The following is a 15783-nucleotide window of genomic DNA, read 5'->3' as shown; positions in this document are numbered from 1 at the left end:
TTTTAATAGACTTTGTTATATTTACAATTTTTCAAAAATGTTATTATACATTTAATTGTAATCTCTAAAATTGATATCCGTTATAATTACCCCTATTTAGTAAGGATGTTTTCTAATTTATGACCGTCTTTATCTCACAAAAACATAATATATTCATAGAAATCTAAAAGGTGAATTTCATGATTTTATTATGTTTTTTTTTGTTTATTTGTGTTTTATAATGGTGATGGAATGTGTGCCTACAACAGAATATGTTTCTAACAAATCTAGTTTGATTGCGCACCAAAATGTGATCAATCCAATTGCATTTTGAAATTACATGGAATTCGTGGGTTGATATTGTTATCACCGTAGATATTGTTATAGCAATTTAATTATGAATCTATCACAATTTTATTATTATTACTACTACTAATGGACCTAGGTAGTAAGAAGAAGACATTGACGCCAAAGTGTCCAAGGAACATAATAATAATAAAAAAAAAACTGCCTCATTTGGAAGGCCCACTACACTGATGAAATTTCATTACGATTATATGCACAAAATTCTATATTATGAAAATGTTGAAGATTTTGTTTAAAAGAAAATATGAGATTTTTTTTTCTAAATATAAGATAATCAAAAAATAAAAAGATTCTATTTTATTTTAGGAATCTTGCAAGATATTTTTGTCAAAATAGGAAATAAATATATAAGTCGTATATATATATAAAGACGGTTATAAAAAAAGGGTGACTGACGAAAAAACGTAAAAAGGATACATTGTTGAAGGTCGACGAAATAACGATTGTCTGATTGCCGAAGCTGTAGGTACGAATCAATCGTAGAAGCTGCACGTACGAAAAGGTAGTGCAATCTTATGACTAAAGGTTTTGGATGTTGATCTAAGTTGATTTATATGATGAGTAATAAAAAGGACAAAGAAGCGATTTGAGTGATCACAGCAGAAACTTCAGTAAGATATCGTCTGAAAGATTCACTCATGCACTTAGGGGGAGCCTGAAGTCAGACACCATCGAGAATGATTACTCATGCGCATTGAAGGGGAGCATGAAGTCAAAGCTATTGAGCATGTTAAATATATCTATATAGTAGAACAAAGTTCATATGCTGTTTCTATATATGTATTTTGACTAAAAGTGAATCTTAATAAATTTATTCATCACGATTGTGCGTAGCTCCTTAAACGTAAGTATCATTGGCCGAATTGTGTTACCAAAGTTTCTTGTGTTATTCTCTTTTGTTGTCCCTCTAGCTATTACATTAGTTATTAACATGTAGATTAACTGAAGGTTATTTGATTATCTCACCTTGTTTTTTCATATAAACATGAATCTAACATGATATCTTTTTCTAAAACATTTGGTAATTAATAGATCATATGGGTAAAGAAAAGTAGGAGTGTGTCTGGATTTAAGTAATTTATGGAAATCTAAATAAGAATACAATCAATATCTCAAATGGAATTAATTTTATCAGTTAATGAAATCGATGATTTTATTATTTAGGCCAACTCTTTTTTCATCTGATGAACATATGCAAGGACTTTTGAATAAGATAGATTAATTATATAATTTATAATAGAGACATTTCCAAAGATAACGTAATAAATAAAAATATAATAAAATTTTAGATTCTATTAATAATAGTTCTATTATGTTTTAGTGGGACAAACAAATTAAAAGTTTTTTTTAATGTTTATTTCGATAATTTCTTTCTTAATTTTTTTGTTTTAATTTATTGGCATAATTAAGATGATACATCTAAGTCCTATATTATATTGCCAATTGAATTGATTAAGAAAAAATTAAAAGTATTTAAATTGACTTTATTATGAAAATAAACGAAAAAAAACAATCTTATTTTTAAAAGATTCTTTATCTTATTTTATTCTAAAGTTGTAGAAAAAATTACCTTCCTAGCATTTGAGGTTGAAGACTTGTTTTAAATTCACGCCTAGACTTTTAGAAGTGAACAATCTAATCCCAACTATCATTTTGGACCCTCATCATTTTATAGTTTCTTCCTTGATTTCTATTAACTCTATTTGGTAATATGAAAATATTTGAAACTAAAACAATAAATAAATGTTGAAGCATGAAATGTTGAACCCAAATAAATAAATCTCAGCTCATTTGCAAAAATATTCGAGATGTTGATGCATGAATGTGTCAAGAATTGAGTTTATTTAATATTGTTTAAACGAGTTGGATCCTCTCATATGTACCTATTAGTTTCATTATCATTGGGTAGCGTTTTCCTTGCACTTAAACATGTCTAAATTAATTATATCTAAGTTACATTATATTAGTTTGAATTTGGTATATATGTTAGGTTATCTATATGTTATTAATTAGCAATAATAAGACGATGCATGTTTCTTTATTTATTATATGTTTCAATGTGTATGTCATTGTTGGAAATACAATCAAAGACTCATATTGATTAGAGGGACGATTAATGAGTATCTCCAACAATATTTAGGCACTTTTTAGGTAAAGCCAAAATTTAGCAAACCTAGAGAGAATTATACTCAAAATAGAACAATAATATATATATATATCTATTTTCATACAAAATCATGAAGATATCTAGAGGGGATCATTATCCCAAACATAAAGAGTATCAAGTCATATATCCTAACTTAAATGTATCGCGACTCTTGAGCAGGAGAACAATCTTCTTGAATGCTTAGATAGACTTGATTACATGACTTAAAACCCTAAACCAAGTTCTATAAGTGTTTTTAAGGTCATCTCCCACAACATTTGAAACTAAAAGGGTATATTATCTTTATATCACATGTGTTAATTACGTATAACAAAGACCAGATACAAACATATATACTTAACTATCAAAGGCCATTTTCTTAATATATATATAGCATCAATGGTCCACTACCCATGCAAAACCTTTTTTTCGATAAAAAAAAAAAAAAAGAATTAAGCACAAACTTTGTCCCAATTAAATTCTCAATTATGGTTTTAAAAAAAGTTAAAATCACTGGCTTAATGAAGTCAACTAAATAAAAAAACTAATGGGGACAATCATTTAACATGGGAGGAAATAGCCCACTAAGTTTCTTAATTATCTGTCTCTCTTGCTCTCCTCTTCCATTGTCTCTATTTAAACCAACAAAAACTGGGGGAAGCTTCACATCTTATATTAATGGGAGCCATGGCAATGCGAGTGGTGTTGTCTTTGGCTCTCGTTTGCATGCTCATTGGTGTCGCCCAGGCGCAGCTCTCCTTCAACTTCTACAATTCGTCGTGCCCAAATGTCGAACAAATCGTTCGCCAAGCTGTCAGCTTAAAGATTAACCAAACATTCGTTACCATTCCAGGAACTCTTAGGCTTTTCTTCCATGACTGCTTTGTTCAGGTAATTTATAGGATTTGCTTTCTGTATGCAAACAATTATGAGGTTAATTTATAAACTTAATCCATTTAAAGTATGCGTTGCTTGGGAGAAATGAACATGTTCATAACTTTTAATGTATGCATTGTTTCTAAATTTTAAAATATTGTGTAATTGGATGTATCAACATTTAATTTTAGGATTTAATTAGACTGTGTACCAATTTATAAAACTAATAATAGAGTGTATATCACTCAGAAGTGTGATAAATATAACAAAATCTATTTCTATACTTCCATAGTTGGATCTATTTTTTGTTTTTTTTTTTTATGTGTTTACTGATAATTTGGATCTAACTACCTAATATATTCCTAAACCCCAAACTGGTAGGTGATCAAATAAATATATAGTAGATTAAAATCTCATATTGGATGGCTAATTGTGGGTTGTTGTAAAGTTGTAGGGATGTGATGCTTCGGTTATGATAGCGTCCGCAAGTGGTGACGCTGAAAAAGATTCAGAGGACAACTTGTCGTTGGCAGGAGATGGATTTGATACTGTGGTTAAGGCGAAGCAGGCTGTGGAAGCTCAATGTCCTGGAAAAGTATCGTGTGCAGATATTTTGGCCATTGCTGCAAGGGATGTCGTGGTTTTGGTTAGCTTTTCTAAACTCAAAAGAGTCTACTAGAATTTGATAATTTGATTATAATGGCATGTGTTATGAATGTTGTGATAGGAGATTGTTTAGGGCAAAAAAGTGTAGTTGTAAACTTTCGATCATTTTTTTTTGTTTAAAGGGCCAACAAAGTAAAGAATTAATAAGGTTAAAAGTGATGTATTTTTGCCAACTAGCACTTGCATGCACCCGACCAAAAAATCCTTACTTCAAATCCCTCCACCCTACAAACCTATACGTACACTCTCAAACAATGCCCCAACTTTTACTCTCACAAAATTCTTGAAATCACTTTAACAAATTAATATTGGGTGTATTATTTACCCTATAAAGTTAGAAGTTTAATTCCTCTATTTCACGTTTTTTTTTTAAATTGTAAACATGAAATTGATAAATAAGCATAAAACTTGCTAAAAGCACAAAAAAATAGCGTAATAGCCACATTAGTTGGGCTCGAGATGATTTTGGGCCACTTCGGTTGGATTGGAAAGCTATAGTCATGTGAAATTGAGAGTGATTAAAAAAAGGTCTACTTTGACCATTTTCAAATCACTTTGTACTAATTTCTTGTGTAATTCGACTTATATTATAGGCGGGAGGGCCAAATTTTGCAGTGGAATTAGGACGACGAGATGGGCTAATCTCAAAAGCCTCATTGGTAGTCGGAAACTTACCAGGACCAAACTTCAACCTAAGTCAACTAAACACAATGTTCGCCAAAAACAACCTAACCCAAACCGACATGATTGCATTATCAGGAGCCCACACGGTTGGGTTCTCACACTGCAGCCGTTTCGCGAACCGTCTCTACAACTTCTCAGCCACTTCCAAAGTGGACCCTTCTCTGGATCCAAACTATGCCAAGCAACTCATGGATGCATGCCCACAAAATGTAGACCCTAGAATCGCTGTGAACATGGACCCAGTAACTCCAAGGAAAATGGACAATGTGTATTACCAAAATCTTGTGAACCATAAGGGTCTTTTCACGTCAGATCAAGTGCTTTTTATGGACCCATTGTCGCAAGCCACTGTGAGTGGGTTTGCGAATAATGGTAGTGGGTTCAATAAAGCGTTTGCAGAGGCTATGGTTCGACTTGGGAGAGTGGGGGTTAAGACTGGGGCTGTGGGTGAGATTAGAAAAGATTGTACTACCTTTAATTAATATATGTTTCATATGTTTATATCTGTTTTTTTTTTTTAATTTCTGAATTATTACATGTCTATTTACTTGGAGGTTGTAATTCTCTATATCCAAACCAACCCTCATATAATGTCAAAGAAGGCTTATTTTAATTATATGAGTGATTTTCTAGAAAAATGTTTATGAAATTAGATGATGACACTACAAAAAATTGTGGCTCTCTCGACGCATCAAATCGTCGGGATATACATTAAACGATGTTGGAAAAGGATCTCCTGACACATAAAGACTTGTCGGGAGACGGGTTAGCCACCAAATGTGCTAGGAGCGAATTTTTCGACACAAGCATGAAGTAGAGTCTGGAGTTAGGTACTCCGACGCACTAATAAAGTGCATCAGGAGTAAAGAACTCCCGACGCGCTTGAGGACAACGTCGGGAGTGCCTAACTCTGGACGCCTCTTCAAAAGTGTTGGGAATATTCTATCCTAACGCCTACTAGATGCGTCAGACGTGAGTAACAACTCTCGACACTTTTTGTGCGTTTGGAGATGTTTTTTTTTCAACTATTATCTTAATTTCTTTTGTAATTTGTGGTACTTTTTTGAGTTTCGATTTGATTTAAATTCAATAAATTTTCAAACAAGATGCTTACAAAATTAATAACTAAATTGAAATACCAAAGTTTAACTTACAAAATTAGAACATATTTCATTTAAAATTGAAAAGAGTCTTACAATGTTCGTTTGAAATAAATACATAAAAAAGAGAAAAATACATCATCTCTCATCGCCAGACATCATCTTCGAAAACAAGTCCACATCAACAATCACATGAAAGCAAAATACATTGTTTAAAATTCAAATAAACCAAAATGGATGCAAAAAACCAAAACTTTTCACTAACAATAATCAAACTTATCCATGATCAACCTGCCATTAAATAATAACTCATAAAACTCACTCCAAGGTCAACTTATCTCATAAGAACCCAATGTAACAACTTTGACTCTTTGTACAAATGTAACAACAGGAGAATACAAACTCCTTACACAAACACTAACTTCGGGGTGACCCACTCAAGGTAACAATGACATTGAGACATTCAAAGTGCGTTTAAGCCACCCCTCAAACTATACTCCATTATCAAACTACACCCCATAACTACCCAACCTCTCAACTCTCACTTTTTTTACAAATGTAACCAACAATAAAAACTCAATATACAAACTTCTTACACATAAACTCACTTTTGCGTGTTACCCTTCCTAGCCCCAAATGCCTCTTTTTCATTTTTTTCAGACTTCCACCAATTTCCCTCTTCTCACAGACCCCTCCTTCAATTTCCTTATTCTCGCAGATACCTCCCTGAACGCCGCTACCATCTAACGTCGCCACCAACTCGCTGCACTCCTTGCTCGCCGAACTAGTCATCGGTTCATCACACCAAACGGGTAACCTTCTTTAAGCTTCTATTTTTCTAACTTTACCTTTCTTTTCTTCTTTTTTTTCTCTTCTTCTTTTTCTCTTCCTTCCTGATGTCTTTTTTGATTTTCATGAAGCTGCGGGTGTCTTCCTTTTCTCTATAATAGAAAATTCCTTCTCAATGCCTTTGTCCACTACTCGTACGTCGCTCGTTAGCTTGAACCGAAAGTTTCATATGAAAATCTCACCATTCATCACCATTCTTCCATCGATTTAAACTTCAAGGCGTGAAGAGCGATCTTGTCGGATCTCATTCCGTTGAATCCCTTTATGAAATTGTAATTTTTCCCTCCCAATCTATCTCAATTTTTTTTCTTTCTAAGTTGCTTTATTCGTTTTCATATAGATCCATCTATTTTAGTAATTGCAATTAGAAATAGATTGTTGTTGGAAATAGAATCTGAGGGTTGATAAAGTAAATTTTACTAGAAACTTGTAGCTTGATGTTTTGAAATTTATTGTGTTATGTTTTTATAAATTATTGTGAAATAATGTGGGAATTTCTTCTCTTGGTATTGAAAATAGGAATGGTAGAGTGATTTATTTTGGGTGGTATTCGATAAAATCTTCCAAGTAGCTCATATTAACATTTTTTAGTGAAGGAAACTGGGGTGAATTGGTTATGCTTTCAATTAGATTGCCAATGAAGAAAAAGACCAAGCTAAGAGGATCCATGATATTAGCTTTTTGTGCAGATGAAGGTTGTTTGCCGTTACGCATAGGTATAAAGTATTTGGTTTTGCTTGTTAGAAATGACATGTGGGCTTTGGCCCAACTAGCACAGTTAAGAGAAATTGTCCCACATTGCTAATTCTTGAAGTGGTAAATGGGTATATACACCTAAGCAATCAAAGGGGATTTCAAACTATGTTGGTGGTGATAGTATAACCTGCTCATAGAGCATCAAAACACTTCTGCACCAATCGAGATTCCTATTCATAGAAAACTCAATTACTACACCTTGTTCTGCACTCCTTTCTCAATTTCTGGATGGCCGACCAGGTTTTCAATGGATCAACATCAAGGTACTTGATTTTCTTGTTCTGAAATTAGGAGAGATGTTGATGTTAACTTAAGGGAGGGTATATTACCTATGGTGTATAATTGCAAATTTTTTATTCTTAGGGATTTGAAAGAAGATAAGAAGGCTGCATTTGACATGTTTTTTTATGAGTTTTACGGGAAAATATTTGGGTCATTCATGAAAAAGCTTCATGAAATAGGGGAATGGGTAACTAATCAAACTGAAACCATATCTCAAGCTCTGGGTAACCATTCGTTTTCTTTCCCTCTCTTTAATCTCTTCATTCTTGGCTGTGACCAATGATATATTACTTATTACCTATTTTTATTTATTTATTTATGATTTCCAATTTTGATTTTGTTTAATTGCTTGAGAATTCTGGATTTCACATAAAAAAAAACTTCTGTAATATATGTAACACTTTAAATTATGAGCGGGATGAGATGTTGACCTCCAGGATGTTATATATGCTTGCACATAACAATATGGTTTATCATTTCTTTACTAAAAATAAAAAAAAGCATAGGAGTTAAATATTTTTTATATGATTTCTTTACTAAAAGCCAAGGAGGAGTTCCACCCTTCGTATTCAAGTTGTCTGTACAAAACTTGAATTTTCTATGCGTTGGACCCATTTCATAAGCGTGTGGTAGATTCAAAGCTTTCTCAAGATCTTGAATTTATTATTGATTCCTTATATGGGTCTCTAGACATAGCTTTCCTGTTCCTGTGGTTTTTTTACGTATATTGTTTTTGATTTTGGAGCCATTTCAGGTGATATATGGGCCTCTGTATTAGCCCATCTCATTTACTCGTTTAAAACTTTGTTGTTTAATTTATTTAACAGCTAGCTAAAGAAGATTACTTGGAGTTGAAACAAGAAGCAAGTGAACTGCAAGAATAATCGAATGCAAAACTAGATAGAGTTACTCGGTATCTCGGTGTTCTTGTAGAGAAGACACGTAAGCTAGGTAAGACAATGAGCACTGCAGCTTACATATTTTTCGTGTTAAGTTCCTTGTTTGTAGAGAAGACACCGTTTCAACTGGCAGAGGTTGTGGACTATATCGCCTGGTGAGTTCTATGTTTCCTTTGTTTCCATAGCTTATTTTTTACATTTCCTTATTTCTTAAAAAGAAAATTCAATGGGTGTGTTCTAGTTTTCATTTTAACATTGCTTTATTGTCTTTGTTTGATCTAAGAAAGTGCTTCTAATATATGTTGAAGTTTGATTTTTTTTTCTTAGAGTGTATTGCATAGGTTAATTAAATTGATATTAAGCTTTTGATATGAAATTATGATGAAGGGCCATATTTCATCTGTCAAAAGACTATCTTTATGTTATTTAATGACAACTTAGTGATTCAACTTTTGGTGCTACATTAAAGTTTAAATCATGCTTTGGACAATTTTAGTTCAACAAAACTTAATACATCAACATCACAACCATATTGTCACTTCCTCTTTAGACCTTCGTGTTCTTCACTTTGTTATTGGGTTCTTATGTGTTATGTTGTTCGATGACACCCTTGGCTAGGAATGATTGTATTAACTTCAATATTTTGAGTTTCATATAATAGATTAATACAAGGACCTCATACAGTCAACTCGAGTTGGATGAACTGTGTACGAAGCTTGCTGATTTTTTGGGTGGCCACATGTGATTATGGTAATAGCTAAGTTCTTTAGGGTTAGATAGACAAGCTTTGTTGATATTGGATATAGGTGAACTAGTTTTGTTTATATTTTGTTGATAGTACTAGATATAGGTGGAAGACAACTTATATATGTGTGATTCATTGATAGATATATGTAATTTCTTTGATGGAAAGTTTGAGTTGATTTCAATTGTTCAATTAATGTGTATTTTAATGTTGTTGGACTTCAAAATAGGTGCATGATAAATTATATGGATATTTTAAAATATATAATTTTTCATTTGAAAAAAAATGCAAAGCGTGTCAAGAGTACACAAACCCCGTTATTCTTGACACCAAATTACTTGACGCATAAAAAATGTTAAAAAATCTTATATACTTACACTTTTTACCTGTTAAGTATAATTATACTTGACACTTAAAAACTGCAAAGTAAACCTGAAAACCCCTGTGCTATTATATCTAGAAGTATGCATGATCCTAAAAACTCCTAAGTTGTTATTGAAACACCTGTTTCTGAAACTGTTAATACTTCGAACGTAGAATGTGAATTAGAACTTAAGAGAAGTAAAGGAAAGAGAACAGAGAAAAGTTTTGGTCCAGATTTCTTAAGCACCTTTATAGTAGAAAGACGTGATGAAATTGATTGTAACTTCACGAATTTGTTTTTAATTGGGGAACCTACAACTTATCAAGAGGCCCTAAACTCTGTAGAGTCAAGTATGTGAAAAAAGGTTATTAAGAGTGAACTAGATTCACTGACCATGAATCAAACATGGGACTTAGTAGACCTTTTCATGGGATAAGCCAATTAAGTGTAAGTGGATATTCAAAAGAAAAACAAAATCAAATGGATCAATAGAAAGATACAAGGCTAGATTAGTGGTGGTAGGGTATACTCAAAAGCAATGTATTGACTACTTTGACACATATTCCCCTGTAATTAAGATAATCACAATTAGGACCTTGATTGCACTAGCTGCCATACATAGCCTTCTTATTTAACAGATGGACCTTAAAACTGCCTTTTTAAATGGTTATTTAGAAGAAGAAATTTATATGACACAACCAGAAGGGTTCAAAATTCCTGACCAAGAAAATAAAGTGTGTAAACTTAAAAACTCTCTCTATAGTCTTAAGTAAGCTCCTAAACAGTGGTATAAAAAAATTAATAATACTTTGATAAACAATGGATTTAAAGTAAATTTCTCAGATACATGTGTTATTCAAAGTTGTTTGGAGCTGATTGCATATTAATATGTTTATATGTTGATGACATGTTAATCTTTGGAACAAATATGGAGTTGATAAATATACCAAGTTGTTCCTTTCATCACACTTTAAATGAAAGACCTAAGAGAAACAAACATAATTCTTGGTGTTAAAATAAGAAAAAATAAAAATGGTTTGTCCTCGTGTCAATCGCACTACGTAGAGAAAATACTAAAGAAATTTGATTCCTTTGATGTTTTTTCAGTAAGAACTCCATATGATGCTAGTAAACATCTTAAGAAGAATAAAGAAGATAGTATGTCTCAACCTGAATATGCAAAGATCATAAGTAGTGTTATGTATTTAATGAACTACACTAAACCTGATATTGCATATGCTGTCGGTAGATTGAGTAGGTATACACACAATCCTGATTGAAACCATTGAGATGCTTTACGCCATCTATTGAGATATCTTAAAGGGATGATAAATTACTGTTTGAACTTTAACAAATTTCCTGCCGTATTAGAAGGATATTGTGATGTAAATTAGGTTACAGACAATGATAAAGTTAACTCTACTAGTGGGTATATATTTTTGCTCGGGGGTGGAGCAATTCTTGGAAGTATGCAAAACAAACTTGTATAGCTAGATCCACTATAGAATCTGAGTTTATAGCATTAGAGTTGGCGGGATAAGAGGCTGAGTGGATCAAAAGCCTACTAGGAGATGTACCATTGTGGGGGGAATCTGTACCTATGTCTACACACTATGATTCATAGGTTGCCATCGATATTATTAAGAACAATGTCTATAATGGCAAAAGAAGACATATACGTCTTAGGAATGCAGCTATGAAACAACTGCAAAAGGAAGTAACTATTTCCTTAGAGTTTGTTCGATTTAAGAAGAACCTGGCTGATCCTTTAACCAAAGGACTAACAAGGAAAGTGGTTCCAAATTCCTTAGTGAACATTGGCCTTAAGCCCTTTGAAGATCTATAACACTTGGTATTAGGTGGTCTATTGTGATAGACTTGATGGTCCATAGCCCCTTATTGGGTGGTGTTGCGATAGACTTGATGGTCTATAGCCCGTTGTATGGAAAATCCTTAAATGGACTTAATGGATGATACAAAAACCTTTGAGTGGTCCAAAGTTGGTATTGATAATAATGAAGTCTCCATAGCTCTTTTAGAGTGGTTTAGTTTGGCAAACTTGATGGAGCATGTAACGTGATAGTGAAGGTGGAAAGAGTTTAAATGTCCCTTTCTAGAGCTCTCACGATGACCCGAGGTTCATTCTATGTCATGAACCTAAAGGCACAAATCTATATTGCAAAAACAAAATCTAACTAGGGATAAAACGTGTCGTAAGGGTCTCAACCAGTGTTATAGGAAGTTCAAGTATACAATTCACTCTCTCTAACAAGGTTGTTGCCTTACTTCACCACGCATCAATTCAAATTTTTGGATATTGATGTCTAAGCTTAATGTCCCATCGATGCTTAGAACAAATTTAGTGAAATCTCATTCTCTTTCACTTACCTAGTAACTTTACTGGTACAGTCATTTATGGGGGATTGTTAGAAATGACATGTGGGCTTTGGCCCAACTAGCAAAGTTAAGATAAATTGTCCCACTTTGCTAATTTTTGAAGTGGTAAATGGGTATATACACCTAAGCAATCAAAGGGATTTCAAACTATCCTGGTGGTGATAGTATAACCTTGTCACCACACGCGCTATCATCGCCATCCGTCCGATCGGACGGGCGGGCTCGGGTAACCGCACTTGCTCGAAAAAGGATGTAATTTTTATTGCCTATACTTTTGGTAAATTTACCTTTTTATCCCTTTCATTCAATGCCAAGTGTGGACACGTGTAGCACTCTTACATAGTCGTTACCACTTGGTTCTATCGTTCAACGTACGTGCGTTGTCTCGATCTTATAGTTGCGATGATCACTCCCAGCCATGTTGTTTCGACGATCATTCTCGGCCTTGCTTTTCCAACGATCGCTCTCAGCCACATCCTGCCATCCTCAGTTCTCTATAAATTCGAGGCAATTCCTTTTGTTTCAACGTATAGAAATCATTCATTTCAACTCTCTTTTCTCTTCTCCTTTCTCCACTCTATATTCCCTAAAAGTTTTGAGCATTTCATATGGTTTTGCTTCCATTCCATGTTTCGACGAGTGCACATTTGAACTGGAAAGCTGTGTTAACCTTGGGGAGCAACCGACATCACTATTAGCACCACGGTCGGTGAAATTGCTTTCAGGTCAGTGGTTCGTCATGGCACAACAATTCCCTATTGATCGACATTCTCACATTTTTTTCCTACATTGCTTACAATTTTCTATATTATTGTCTGTCTTGTTATCTGTATCTATTGGTTTATGCATGTATTTGAGATAGAGATAATAAGTATTTTTGTTGTCTTCTAGTTCGTGTGTCATATTATTTGTTTATTGCTATATATAGAAAATGAAAAAAACGATCTGAAGATTATAGTTATACTGTAAAAGTTATGAACTCAAACAAGGTGTGCTTGTACAATCAATTTGTTATAGAATTAGCAAAAGTTTTTACGTCAATCTTTTTCTTTACCTTACATCTCTATTTTTTTTGTTGATATCAAGAAGAAGATGTAAGTTAGGACTGATACATTGGGCATAATTTATACTTATTCAATTGGTATTATGCAATGTTTCAGTTCTAATACCACTTGTTTTATGTTTCTAGGTCTTGAGGTTTTTTTCGATCCTTGTGGGGCTTTATCAAGGATTGCTACAGTTGCAACTAGTAGGCATACATGTAAGTTAGCTTTGAGTCTTTAGATTTCCATAACAAATTAGAATTACAACAAAATGTCCTACCCAAATTTAATTATATTCACAACTATACTTTTTGTTTCTGCCTTTTTCTGAAATAATCTATTTAAATTAATCATCAACACCAGCAGAAGCATACAAATGATTTGATGGCATATACATTGATATTGTCTGCTGTGTTAAAAGAAAGCTTTGCAAGATGTTAAACATCACGGTAGTTTCCTTTTCTGCTTAATTAATGAATCTTCTGTTATATTGTATTGCCAGTTTACATGCATATTAAAGAGACACTTCTCTTGTTTTGCTTCTTCCATTCAATTATTTTATATTAGAAATTTGTTTTCAAACATCCAACTTCTAGAAACTCTGACGGTTGGTTGTTCAGACATCCAACGTCAAGTAATCCAACTTTTGTAGTAGTGCATGTGCATGGAGCAAAACATTTCTATATTAGGAATTTTTATCATGTGTATAGCTAAAATCGAGACATATTAAGTTTACTCGCCACATCATGAATGTAATAATGAATTTGTAGAATGATCCATGAAGTTCTGATAATGACTCAACATATTAATTATGCATTAAATGGTCTTGTCTTAACTAATTGTACCAAGTTTAAAGGACATTTTATTGTATGCTTATCGAAATAAAAAAAGCTCCCTTTATGCTCGTTTGATGTGATTTAAACTGTTGGTTTCTTCGGGTGAAAAAAAAGGATGCTAAGTGACCAATATGCATATGGTTCCCATGTCATGCAATATGGTATTTACTATACTTGTCACCTCTCTATTATAGGCATTGCAGTATTGTGGTACTGATTACTACCATGCTAAAGCTTTGATGGAGGAGATGAAAAGTGTTAAGACTTACGCCCAATCACATTAGTTGGTCCATTTTGCTTGATGTATGTGGAGGATCTCATGACGTGGAAAACGCTGTACATGTGAGAAATGCAATTCTTTTTCTTGAATAAGTTGTTTTCCTTTTAGCATTGCCATTGTTTTTTGTTCAATATACTTTTCGTTGCTGAAATTTCATCGCCATTGCATATATCTACTGTTCTCCCCAAAAAAATTCTTTCCATGGCTGGGAAGGAAAGAGAAGGGAAGGGAGAATTTAATTCTAGACTAGTGTGGTAATGTCAAATCCTTTTATGGTTTCTCCCTTCATTCTTAGAGGATGTTCGACTTTGTTTTTGAAAGTCTAGCTTCTTTTCAATAGACTTTCTACTTAAGAACTTAGTTGCCAAAATTGTTTATATATTCTTGAGGAAGGTATCGCTCTAGCCTTCCCATTATAATTTGGTTAAGAGGCAGTTATAATTTGGTTAAGAGGCAGAAGCTTTTACTTTTGACTGCAATAGTAATCAATCTCCAAGTTTGATAGTAGTATTATTTACTTGCAATCTTTATTTTAGCAGATCTTGACAATATGCGAATGGCTAGAGTCAATCCTGATGAGCCCACTGTGACAATTGGCTTGTGGTTTTAACTAAGGTAAGTCTCCTTCTCAAAGATAATATATGTTTGTAGGGGGGATTATTTGTTTTTTTTTTTTTTTAAATTAGGTTCATCAGTATATGCTTTTGTTTGTTTTGTATATCAGAAGAAAAAAAAAGTCTATAATTTCTATATGTCTGTATAGTTCCATTTATGATCCGATCTTTTTCTCTTAACTCATGGTCGTTTTGTTAGAATAACAAAAACTGTTGGTATGTGTTAGTGATGTCTATTATGATTTTTTTAGAAACATTGGTAGTTACCGATGTATAAACTTAATTATTCATTAAGTTTTTGTTCTTAATTCTTTTTTTGTAGGTTGACAAAAGAACAATTGTATGAAGTCCAAGAATGTCATCATCAAGACACAACAAATAACATTTTGTTACGATTTATCTATTCTAATAGAACAATTGTACAAAGCCCAATGTTATTAAAAACGCTATTGAAACATTTTGATAGCGCTTTTCTAACGCAATAAAAAACGCTATCCAATTTTCAGAAACAATTTTTTCAAGGTCATTAAAATAGCTATTGAAACGTTTTGATAATGCTTTTCAAACACAATAAAAAACGCTATAAAGTCTTTTATAGCATTTTTCCAATGTTATTGAAAACGCTATTGAAATATTTTTATAGCGATTTTTCAACGCAATAAAAAAAAGCTATCAAAATGTTTCTATAGTGTTTTTTTTTCACGTTATAAAAACCATTTATAGCATCATATTTTTGCTATCGGTGGTGACATATTACAACGTTTTGCATATCGATGTAAAAACGTTATGAAAAGTCATGGACTTTCAATAACATCGGCTACGATAGCATTTCGAAAACGCTATTGAAAATTAACGATAGCATTTTTTGATATTGTCGTAATTGATATTTCTTGTAGTGAAA

General features: G+C 32.9%; 1 protein-coding gene and 1 long non-coding RNA gene across 6 annotated transcripts; both read left to right on the top strand.

Moving 5' to 3' along the window:
• The first annotated feature begins 3169 nt into the window (after positions 1-3169).
• Positions 3170-5356, top strand: LOC103485480 (peroxidase 51-like). Its single transcript, XM_008443111.3, has 3 exons — positions 3170-3382; positions 3822-4013; positions 4627-5356. Exons 1-3 carry the CDS (start codon positions 3170-3172, stop codon positions 5197-5199), a joined length of 978 nt encoding a protein of 325 aa, XP_008441333.1. The 3' UTR covers positions 5200-5356.
• Positions 5357-7620: 2264 nt separating this feature from the next.
• LOC103485479 (uncharacterized) lies at positions 7621-15716 on the top strand. Of its 5 annotated transcripts, XR_536855.3 has the most exons (8): positions 7621-7685; positions 7786-7928; positions 8532-8758; positions 9265-9353; positions 13299-13370; positions 14183-14330; positions 14808-14883; positions 15205-15685. It is a non-coding gene; the product is annotated as an uncharacterized LOC103485479 (long non-coding RNA). The 5 variants fall into 5 exon arrangements; XR_536853.3 differs by lacking the exon at positions 9265-9353 and having other exon boundaries at positions 15205-15716; XR_007819693.1 differs by lacking the exon at positions 7786-7928 and having other exon boundaries at positions 15205-15399.
• The last annotated feature ends 67 nt before the right edge of the window (positions 15717-15783 follow it).

The sequence above is a fragment of the Cucumis melo genome, chromosome 3 (assembly GCF_025177605.1).
Source record: "Cucumis melo cultivar AY chromosome 3, USDA_Cmelo_AY_1.0, whole genome shotgun sequence".
Lineage (NCBI taxonomy): Eukaryota > Viridiplantae > Streptophyta > Magnoliopsida > Cucurbitales > Cucurbitaceae > Cucumis > Cucumis melo.
Note: the sequence above shows the minus strand (reverse complement) of the source record. Positions and strands in the feature narration are given on the sequence as shown.